General features: G+C 51.2%; 1 protein-coding gene across 1 annotated transcript; it reads left to right on the top strand.

Annotated features, from left to right (window-relative positions):
- Window positions 1-5,381: 5,381 nt before the first annotated feature.
- Window positions 5,382-10,820, top strand: LOC132590505 (neurotrophin receptor-interacting factor homolog). The gene is made up of 5 exons (XM_060263414.1): window positions 5,382-5,414; window positions 7,035-7,520; window positions 7,772-7,886; window positions 9,865-9,935; window positions 10,490-10,820. Exons 1-5 carry the CDS (start codon window positions 5,382-5,384, stop codon window positions 10,646-10,648), a joined length of 864 nt encoding a protein of 287 aa, XP_060119397.1. The 3' UTR covers window positions 10,649-10,820.
- Window positions 10,821-11,064: the final 244 nt, after the last annotated feature.

Below are 11,064 nucleotides of genomic sequence, written 5' to 3'. Positions count from 1 at the left end.
GACCATTGCAGGGGTCACTGCAGCCAGGTCTTGGGGTGACCGAGATGGTGCTACTTGCCTGATCTGCCCTAGATGGTAAAAGACAGACCTAGCAGCCATCATGACCTGGGCCTCCATAGAAAGAGAGGCATCCAGAATCACTCCCAAACTCTTCACCTGTTGGGCTGGCACTTAACTATAAGGAAAGATGAAGCTTAATTAGATGAATTGTAACCATCCCAGGCTAGGGGGGACAGGTTGCCCGTGGCCATCAATGGGGGATGGGAGATGGAGGCTTACTGGCTCCAGGTGGGACTAAACCAAAAACCTGTCGGCAAAACAACCACAAAACACTGCAAATATTACAGAATGCTGTATCTATTCATAAGCACTTGATATCATGTAATTTGTTTCACACATGATGACTCACTGACACCTTCAATGGAGCCCCTCCATGGAGCCTTCCGCTTCCAGCATTCCAAAACAGCTCATTAAAGGCGCATGCACAGTTCGTCTTGAAATCAGGGTGGATTCTACATCTCTTTCAAAAAACCCACAGGTAATCCCCAGGTCCAGCGCGACAGCACACCGCTTGGATATCTGTTTCTCGAATGCTTCGAATCACATCACTCTACAATCCCTTGGCTTGCTGAGCGGCAAGGAGCGCCAGCCATTGATGACTGACATCGTTTGAATTGTAGAGTGATGTGATTCGGTGTAGGAGTCCCTACAACACGCTTGCGCCTGAGGAAGCATTGCCATGGAGTCTGTCCACCCTCCCCCCCCCCCCCCCCCAAAAAAGCATCCGTTGGTTCTGTAGCCTGGAGAGGGTGAGCTGTAATTCCAAGAGATCTCCAAGCCCCACCTAGAGGTTTGCAACTCCACCAGCCCACCCTTTCCCGTACGCTCCTCGCAAAATGTGCTGGGTGCTCATTGCACTGCATTTGCTTATCCTTAGCACCAGTCAGGCTGGCCCTTCCCTTCCCCTCTGCCCCCCCCCGCCAGCCTGTACCCACAGGGGGGCCCATGAGGGCACTGCCCCCTGACTTCCAGGAGGCCCTCTGGGGCACAGCCCCCCTCTGTGTCCATGGCTGTGCTAGGGAAGGAGGAGGAGCAGGTGGTGGAGGCAGCTGCATGGAACGGACCGGGAAGGGGACGAAGGGATCCAGCTGCTGGCTGCTTGCACAGTGCAGTCCCGTCTTGACTCCAAAGTTTTAGGATTGGCTGCCTCGACTTGGCCGCTTTCAGAACCTCCAGCTTTTGCTCCATCCTCAGAAAGCTTCTGAGAAGCAGCAAGCCCCATCTTGGCTGGGAAAGGGGCCCCCTGACTTTATAAAAAGCCCCCTGACTTTTAAAATCCTAGCTACACCCCTAGCTCCCCCTCCCCTGTGGGGCTTCTCTTGACCACTCTCCAGACAGGCAGGTATTTCAACATGCCCGGTGGGGTTGCCAATCCCCAGGAGGGTAAGAGAACCAGGGAGAATCAGGGGGAGAAAGCAAATCAAACAAATACCATGATACAATAATGAAGAAACCATCAAATTCACTTATACAAATTTATCAAAAATTATCATAACTATAGTGACATCAATTTCTGATAAATTTGTATACGTGAATTTGATGGTTTCTTCGTAATTTGTGGGGCAGATGTGGGCAGGGAACCCCCAGTTTGGAGGCCCTCCCCCTCGCTTCAGGGTCATCAGAAAGCGGGGGGGAGGAAAATGTCTTTGAGCACTCCATTATTTCCTATGGAGACCGATTTCCATAGGGTATGAGGAATTGAACTGCGGGTATCTGGGGCTCGTGGGGGGGGCTGTTTTTTGAGGTTGGGGTACCAAAGTTGCAGCATAGTATCCAGTGCCTCTCTCCAAAACACCATCCAAGTTTCAAAAAGATTGGACCAGGGGGTTCAGTTCTATGAGCCCCCAAAGAAAGTGCCCCTATCCTTCATTGACTCTATTGGAGGGGAGGCATTTAAAAGGTGTGCAGTGGTCCCTTTCAATACGATGGCCAGAACTCCCGTTGGAATTCAATGGTGCTTGTCACACCCTTGTTCCTGGCTCCACCCCCAAAGTCCCCAGATATTTTTTGCCTTGTCAACCCTAAGCAGGCGTCGAACTTCACCCGCTGAGTTTCTGCCTGCCCTGCTGCAAGGCAGAGAAGTAGAGCTCTGCAAGGAAACGCCGGGAGCAGGAGAAGGTCGGGCCGGGGCTAAAAGACGGCGAATACAAAGGAGCCCCACCTGCGAGGAAGGAAGGGAGGGAGTCCCCGGGAGGGAGGGAGGCCGGTGCCGCCGGGCGAGAACTCTTGGATGAGGCCGGAACTGTTGGGGCGCGGAACCCAGGGGCGGGGAGGGTTTCCCGGCGAGGCCGGCGCGCTGTGGCTGCTGCACCCGGAAGCCCTGGGGGAACGGAGCCGGCGGACTGGCAGGAAGCAGGAAGGAAGGAAGAAGGAAAGAGGGAGGGAGGGAGGGAGGCGGGCGCGCTGTGGCTGCTGCACCCGGAGGCCCTGGGGGAACGGAGCCGGCTGACTGGCAGGCAGGAAGGAGGGAGGAAGAAAGTCCCCCGGAGGGAGGCCGGTGCCGCTGGGCCAGGCAGGGGGCGGGGAGGCCGGAACTCTTGGGGGGGAACCCAGGGGCCGGGGAGGGTTTCCCGGCGAGGCCGGCGCGCTGTGGCTGCTGCACCCGGAGGCCCTGGGGGAACGGAGCCGGCGGACGGGTGAGTCTTGCAGCCCCCTCCTGCTGCTCTTGCACGCCGGCTCTGGCTCCCCGAAGGCAGCCCCGCTCGCTCAATGCACGGAGCCCCGCGAAAGGAGGCGGGAGGGCTTGGCAAGCAGAGAGGGCTCCGGAAGCCTGCAGGGAAGGACCCGCCTCTCCTTCCTGGGAGGGGTTTCAAGAGAGGCTGCGGGGCCCCTGACAGCAATGGGGGTCCTGTGCATTGAGGGGAGGGGCTTGTGAGTATCCTGCAATGTGCAGGGGGTTGGACTAGATGACTCTGGAGGTCCCTTCCAACTCTAGGATTCTATGCTTTAACTGGGCTCTCCTTCCTGGGAGGGGTTTCAAGAGAGGCTGCGGGGCCCCCTGAAAGCAATGAGGGTCCTGTGGATTCAGGGGGAGGGGCTTGTGAGTTCCCTGCATTGTGCAGGGGGTTGGACTAGATGACCCTAGAGGTCCCTTCCAACTCTAGGATTCAATGCTTTAACTGGGCTCTCCTTCCTGGGAGGGGTTTCAAGAGAGGCTGCGGGGCCCCCTGAAAGCAATGAGGGTCCTGTGGATTCAGGGGGAGGGGCTTGTGAGTTCCCTGCATTGTGCAGGGGGTTGGACTAGATGACCCTGGAGGTCCCTTCCTGCTCTAGGATTCTATGCTTTAACTGCGCTCTCCTTCCTGGGAGGTTTCTAAACAGAGGCTGCATGGCCCCCTGACAGCAATGAGGGTCCCGTGGATTGAGGGGAGGGGCTTATGAGTTCCCTGCATTCTGCAGGGGGTTGGACTAGACGACCCTGGAGGTCTCTTACAACTCTAGGATTCTGTGCTTTAACTGGGCTCTCCTTCCTGGGAGGGGTTTCAAGAGAGGCTGCGGGGCCCCCTGACAGCAACGAGGGTCCTGTGGATTGAGGGGAGCGGCTTGTGAGTTCCCTGTATTGGGCACAGGGTTGAAGTAGATGACCTTGGAGGTCCCTTCCAACACTAGGATTCTGTTTTAACTGGGCTCTCCTTCCTGGGAGGTGTTTCAACAGAGGCTGGATGGCCCCCTGACAGCAATGAGGGTCCTGTGGATTGAGGGGAGGAGCTTGTGAGTTCCCTGCATGTGCAGGGGGTTAGACTAGATGAACCTGGATGTCCCTTCCAGCTCTAGGATTGTATGCTTTAACTGGGCTCTCCTTCCTGGGAGGGGTTTCAAGAGAGGCTGCATGGCCCCCTGACAGCAATGAGGGTCCTGTGGATTGAGGGGGAGGAGCTTGTGAGTTCCCTGCATTGTGCAGGGGTTGGACTAGATGACCCTGGAGATCCCTTCCAGCTCTAGGATTCTATGCTTTAACTGGGCTGTCCTTCCTGGGAGGGGTTTCAGCAGAGGCTGCCTGGCCCCCTGACAGCAATGAGGGTCCTGTGGATGGAGGGGAGGGGCTTGTGAGTTCCCTGCATTGTGCAGGGGGTTGGACTGGATGACCCTGGAGGTCCCTTCCAGCTCTCGGATTCTATGCTTTAACTGGGCTCTCCTCCCTTGGAGGTTTCTAAACAGAGGCTGGATAGCCATGTGGCAGCAATGAGGGTCCTGTGGATTGAGGGGAGGGGCTTGTGAGTTCCCTACATTGTGTGGGGGTTGGACTAGATGAACCTGGAGGTCCCTTCCAGCTCTCGGATTCTATGCTTTAACTGGGCTCTCCTTCCTGGGAGGTTTCTAAACAGAGGCTGAATGGCCCTCTGACAGCAATGAGGGTTCTGTAGATTTAGGGGGAGGTGTTTCTGAGTTCCCTGCATAGTGTAGGGGGTTGGACTAAATGACCCTGGAGCTCCCTTCCAACTCTAGGATTCTCTGCTTTCAGGGGCTTGGGTGATATTACAATGACTATTTTCATGTGTGTCCTTACCTATTTTCATGTGTGTCCTTACCTATTTTTCATGTGTGTCCTTACCTCATTGTTTGTACTTGCAAGCAGTTTTAGGGCTCCTGCCCCGCCCTGGGATGGAGAAAGCAGAGAAAGAAGTACTTTTCTCCCTTTCTCACAATACGAGAACTCGTGGGCATTCGATGAAATTGCTGAGCAGACAGGTTAAAACCGATAAAAGGAAGTCCTTCTTCACCCAAAGGGTGATTAACATGTGGAATTCACTGCCACAGGAGGTGGTGGCGGCCACAAGCATGGCCACCTTCAAGAGGGGGTTAGATAAAAATATGGAGCAGAGGTCCATCAGTGGCTATTAGCCACAGTGTGTATGTGTGTGTGTATATATATATATATTTGGCCGCTGTGTGACACAGAATGTTGGACTGGAGGGGCCATTGGCCTGATCTAACATGGCTTCTCTTATGTTCTTATGTTTTTTCATGGCAGTATTTGTGGGTACTGAGAAAGGACACCTGTTGGTGGGAGTTCTGCCAAGTCCTGAGAGTGGAATTGGTGGAAAGTAGTGATGCTTTCTATTTTCATACAGGCACTTTAAACAGCAAGAAGCACTGGTTTTAGGGGCTCCTTTTAGGTATCGAGCACAATTTTGTGTAGTTTGGTGGCAGGAGATGCCGGTTATAGAGGGTCATGTTCGAGCTGAGCAGACTTCTTCAGATACATCAAAATGAAGAGGGTGAGCAGCAGATTAGCACACAACACAGTGAAGATGTGTAAGAGATGTGAGGACCCAACAGGGATAACAAACTGAGTTTATATAGTCCCCGTATGGTACAGGATGGGACAGTACAGGATGTGTGGCTTGGCACGGGTAAAGGGAGTGTAGTTCAGAGCCTTTCTCACCCGGACCATTGTAGAGACTGCATGTGTTTGGATCTAATTCTGGGGGGAAACATTGGGAAGCAAATAAATAAATGGAAATTGGAGACTGATGTGCAAATGTACGCTTTTTACTTGTGGAATGCTGAGAGTCATTAACTCTTCAGCCCTGCAAGTGCACTGAGAGTTTCCTTCTAGTTGAGAGGAGAGCCCTGAGGAGCTGGTTTTCAGCCTCCCCCAAAGATCTCCTCTTTGCTGGAGACCTGACCAGGATCTGACCAAGTGAGCCCCACAGATCAAAGGGGGGGGGCCCTCCTTGGTGCTTGGAAGAGGTGCTCTTCCTAGTACTTCACATCTATTGAAAGGAGAGAAAAAAGGATGAAGGGGTCACCAGTCCGCCTGGTCCTTTTGGGGCCCCAGATTGCCTTAAGAATTAGCCCCATCAGACAGACTGGACCACTGTCATGAGAGGCTAAGCTCGTAACATCCTTCAAGAGCCAAGCAGAGACAGTGAACTTTCCCAAAGAAACAAGGAGGCATATCTAAAATAGTCTGGTACATTACATGCATTGCATTACATAGCAAAACAAAATAGGAGTCAAGGGTCACCTTTAAGACCAACTTAGATTTATTCAGAACAGAAGCTTTCGTGTGCTCTCTAAGCATACTTCATCAGACGAGGAAGCTGGAACAGGGAGCAAAGCCACAAATAGCTGGTAGTCAGTGGCTCAGAATGCAAACCTGTACAAATTTAAGATCCAAACGCAGTATAGTAAATTGTCTGGTAGGGAGTGGTTTAGAATGCAAATTTAAGATTCAATGACAGAATAGTAAAATTAATCCAATCTATAGCTGCATAAGACTTTTATTATTTCTGTAGCTGTTCATCTGTTTGTTTATAATCTGATATATGCCAATAAAGGCTTTTGATTGATAGTAAAAGTAACAAATTGAGCAAACCTTTGATCTGAGTAGCATGAGCACGCAAAAGCAATAAAACAGTAATATGTCAAAATGTGAGAATGTCAGTGACTCTGTGGTATTCAGCCTGGCTCAAAAGGAAGCTATTTATATCTCAGTTTAATACCATATAGTCAATAACAGACATTCTCACATTTTGACATATTAGTGTTTTATTGCTTTTGCATGCTCATGCTTCTCAGATCAAAGGTTTGCTCCATCTGTTAATCTTACTATTCTGTCATTGAATCTTAAATTTGCATTCTAAACCACTCCCTACCAGACAATTTTACTATACTGTGATTGGATCTTAAATTTGTGCCAGTTTGCATCCTGAGCCACTGACTACCAGCTATGTCTGGCTTCGCTCCCTGTACCGGATTCCTCGTCTCATGAAGTGTGCTTAGAGAGCACACGAAAGCTTACTTTCTGAATAAAAGTAAGTTGGTCTTAAAGGTGCCCCTTGACTCCTATTTTGTTCTACTACTTCAGTCCAACATGGCTGACTACTTGGATCTAATTGCATAGCAAAACGAAACAAAACCTGATCTACAAAGCACAAGAAGCACTTTTCTTCTGATCCACCGGGGCAATTCTCATTTGCTTTCCTTGTGACATGTAATTCTCTCTGTCTCTCCTTCCCCCTCCCCAGAAAGAAGCCTTTCTTCATAGCCACGTCACTAAAGAGACATTGACACAGTCGGAGGTGGCCCAAGAGAAGGGGAAGGAGATGGAAGAGCAGGACCCAGAAGGACCTGGAGCTTTGAAGATGGCAAGCAGAGGCCCCCGTCCCACCCTGGCTGGGAGCAACGTTGAATTCTGGATCCTGCCTAAGAACACCGTGACCTCAGACGCACATTTCCAATGCTTCAGGCAGTTCTGCTACCATGAGGCTGATGGGCCCCGAGAGGTTTGCAGCCAGCTCCATCGCCTTTGCAACCACTGGCTGAAGCCAGAGAGGCTCACCAAGAAGCAGGTCTTGGACGTGGTGGTTCTGGAGCGGTTCCTGGCCCTCCTGCCCCAGGAAATGCAGTGCTGGGTCAGAGGATGTGGGCCGGAGACCAGTTCCCAGGCGGTGGCCTTGGCCGAAGGTTTCCTCCTGAGTCAGGCAGAGGAGAAGAGGCAGGCAGAGCAGCAGGTGAGGGGGTTTCCTCCAGCTACATCCCATTCGATATCTGACTTTATCTAAGGTTTCCCTGAGGGAAATTTGTCCAAGTGTTACTCCTCCAAATGGAAGATTTAAATCCCTCCTTCAGCAGCCTCTTCTAGTAGATAATTTCTGCTCCCTCCAGATAACTGACCAGGTCTGCTGAGGGAAGGGTGCAGAGTCTGGGAGTGGGGCAGGATCCAGTGCATGGTCTCTTCCATCCTATCTCTTATCCATTTCAGATGCGGGGACCATCGGTGAAGGCAGAAGCTGCATTCTCTGGGGCAGACGGAGCTTCCTTGGAGCAAGGGCAGAGGGCGCAGGCCCAGGAGGGTGCCCAAGATGCCCTCTCCTCTGGTAAGGAGGTGATTGGGGCACCCCGTGAATGTGATGGGGAGAGCATTAAGGTCAGGAAAAGAATGGAATAGGTCTCCACAGAACATACAGCACTCAATATCCACTAACCGTCAGTCTTCTCCAAGGGGATCAGACCGATTCATGGGGGGCAAGTCCTCTCACTCTTTATTCATCTTCCACCTTCCTTTCATCAGAGGAGGTCAAGGTGGCTCCAAAAAGAAATGCAGACAAACTGGGGCAGAGCTATTCAGCTTGGTGACTACAGGGAGCTTCAGCCTTCTGGGGCAGCAGAGCGCTGGAAACCAGTTCCTAGAGGCCAATAATCAAGGGGGAGATGTGGCTTCTGTGCCTGTGCTTATAGGGGCATCTGAGGGGCCACTGTGGGAAACAGGATTGTGCAATTGGGATGACAGGGTGTGGCCAGAAGCCCAGGAGATTTGGGGAGGCCTTGGTGTGAAGCTTGGCACGGAGAGTACCCTAGATCAGGGGTGTCAAACTCCTTCGTTAGAAGGCTGGACTGACACAAACAGGGTTTTGTGGGGCCAGGCGTTGTGTCTCATAAAATATATTGTCAGGTAGTGGAGATCAATGTTCCCTCTATGCTGTGGGGTCTTGTGAGCAAAAATTCTACTTTGTGAGCTATTGGCATTAAAGTTATGAGGTGCTGCATGAATTAGCTTTTTCTGGGGCCATTTTTCCTGAGCTAAGACAAAAATGTGTGACCTGGAGGCTAAAAAACCGTGAGATGGCTCACACTAACTCAGCTTAGGGCGAACATTAGGGTGGAGACATAAACTTTATAACGGACACAGACCAAACACAGTTAAAAGATATTTTTAAACTTAATACAAACATGCTTGAAACTTTTCCAATTTTTTTTAAGTTTGAAAGGAGGAGGATCAGTGGAATTTGGCCGTGCAATTTTGAAATAAAAAAAGCACAAAGGGTCTGACTCTGTGGAAACAGTGAAATGGCATTGTAAGCTTCTCCCCCACCCCCAAGTCTACTCAAGTTGGCAATGGCTTTCCAGTACAATATCCCCCTTTGGCTGTGGGTTCCCACATTAGAGTACTCACTAGATTGGGGCCATTCAACAGATAAGCTGGCTGAAAGCATCAACCTTTTGTTTGCAAGGACACAACTCCAGGAAGCGGGAGTCTGAGCTGCCTATAGGAACTCTGAAAATGTAACCCTCTCCACTCCATTTGAAACCATTGTAGAGCAAAGACAAAGCTGCAAGGAAAACATGGAACGGACCTTAAAATCCACCCCACGTTTTCCTTGCAGCAGCCAGTAAAAAAAGGCAGGAAGAGCCGGGAACTGAGACTCAGCCTAGGAGCTTCAAGAGGGGCTTCAAAGAGCTTTTGAAGCTACCAGCTGAAGGAGACTCTGCCTCAGAGCTTCAAAGAGCCTGAAAACTGAAAGGGAGGTAGTCTTCGAGGTTCAAAGGGTAAGGACAAGAGGGGGCAGAAAAGAGCTCCGTGGGCCTGATCAAAGCCCTGGGTGGGCTGCTTCTGGCACGCGGGCCGAGTGTTTGATACCCCTTCCCTGAATTCTCCAGTAATGCTCCAGTGACATCTGGGATTTGGGCTGAATGCGATGGTGAGATTTCCTGGAACGTCATTTCCACCTCTGTCTATATCCACCCCCAGCCCAGACTCAAGGGCCCAGCCGGCAGAAGAATGGGATTCCTGAGTTTGTGCTCTGATCCAGCAGGGATGCTGTAACTTTAGGAACTCCAGAGTTCTCAGGGCACGTTTGAAGTCTGAAATATGTTGGCAGAGATTTTCACCCCGAGGCTCCTGGGTATTTCTCTTCTGCTTCTCCCATGATTTAGTAAAAAGTGTGAAAGAATGTGTTGAGTGTACACAGGGCAACCTCTCGGACGCCTGGGATGGGGGTGCGTGAAGCAGGGAGTGACGAAGCAAATGGAATAAGAAGTCAAACACCCTCCCTTCTTCCTTTCTGTTATGAACAGGCAGTGGAGAGACGCTGTTGAGCCGCTGTCTTGCTGGAGGTGTGGAAACGGCTGCTTTACCTCCAGTCCAGGTAGGGGAGATGAGCGGGATACAGCCTGGGTCCCCCTTCTTTCTCGGGGAGGAGGGCTTTTGCTCCCACAGTTTCTACAACGGTCCGGATGAGAGCGGATCTAAATGCAGCTCCCTTTCCCCACCCCAAGCTGTATATCCTGTTCCTCCCCAGACTCCTCCCTTCCAGTGTGCAGTGTCTGTCCGGCATGGAACAGGCTTCCTTGGGAGGTGGTGGGCTCTCCTTTCTTCGAGGTTTATTTATTTTATTTAGTTATTTTGCAGATTTCTAGTCCGCCCTTTCCCAAGTCGGATTCCGGGCGGATTACAACATCATAAAATAATTAAATCCCACAATAAGACAGTTAAAATTAAACAGTTAAAACCATTAAAAAGAAAGAAAACAAGAAAGATGGCTAGATGGCCGTCTGACAGCAAGGCAGATCTTGTGAATGTAGGGGGAGGGGTTTGTGAGTTTCCTGCATTGTGCAGGGGGTTGGACTAGAGGACCTTGGAGGTCTCTTCCAACTCTAGGATTTTGTGATCATTGATGAGGGAATCTGCTTTTTCTTTCAGTTCCCCATTTCCTTTGAGGAGGTTTCTGTCTGCTTCACCCCAGGAGAGTGGGCCCTGCTGGATCCGGGCCAGAGGACTCTCTACAGGGAAGTCATGCGGGAGAACTATGGAAGCGTCATCTCTCTGGGTAAGGAGCTTTCACAGGGGCCAAAGGTGTGAGTTGGTACCCCTGCGATGATGCAGGAATCAAACTGTTGAACAGCAATACATCATGTTGAGGCCTTTCCAGCTGATTGGTGAGGGTCGACTGAGACCAGTGTTGTGGCCGTCACCGAAGCCTGAGAAGGTGTCCTGGATAACAATGTTTGGTAAAACCGTTTTGGAGAAACCATATAATCTTTTTGTACATTACAACAGCACAAGAAGGGTCCATTCTCACATTACAATATTACGAGAGAGGCAAGCCCGTAGCTAAGGGGGGCCTCAGGGAGGCACGGCCCCTCTACCCAACTCCCCTCAACATGTATGGCCCCTCCTTTCCCCGTCGCTTTTATGGTCCCCGATCTCTGCGCTGCTATTCTTGCTGCCCTCGCCTGATCTCCGCACTGCTTGTCTGGCTGCCTCCGTCTGATCTC

The sequence above is a fragment of the Heteronotia binoei genome, chromosome 2 (genome assembly GCF_032191835.1).
Source record: "Heteronotia binoei isolate CCM8104 ecotype False Entrance Well chromosome 2, APGP_CSIRO_Hbin_v1, whole genome shotgun sequence".
NCBI classification, from domain to species: domain Eukaryota; kingdom Metazoa; phylum Chordata; class Lepidosauria; order Squamata; family Gekkonidae; genus Heteronotia; species Heteronotia binoei.
This window is presented reverse-complemented; position numbering and strand designations above follow the sequence as displayed.

Bases quoted from the DNA above. Each gene is read 5' to 3' on its own strand.
- LOC132590505 (XM_060263414.1), top strand. From the start codon at position 5,382: ATGGGACAGTACAGGATGTGTGGCTTGGCACGG. The intron at 5,415-7,034 runs GTAAAGGGAGTG...CCCCCTCCCCAG, and splicing joins GGATGTGTGGCTTGGCACGG to AAAGAAGCCTTTCTTCATAG. The intron at 7,521-7,771 runs GTGAGGGGGTTT...TATCCATTTCAG, and splicing joins AGAGGCAGGCAGAGCAGCAG to ATGCGGGGACCATCGGTGAA.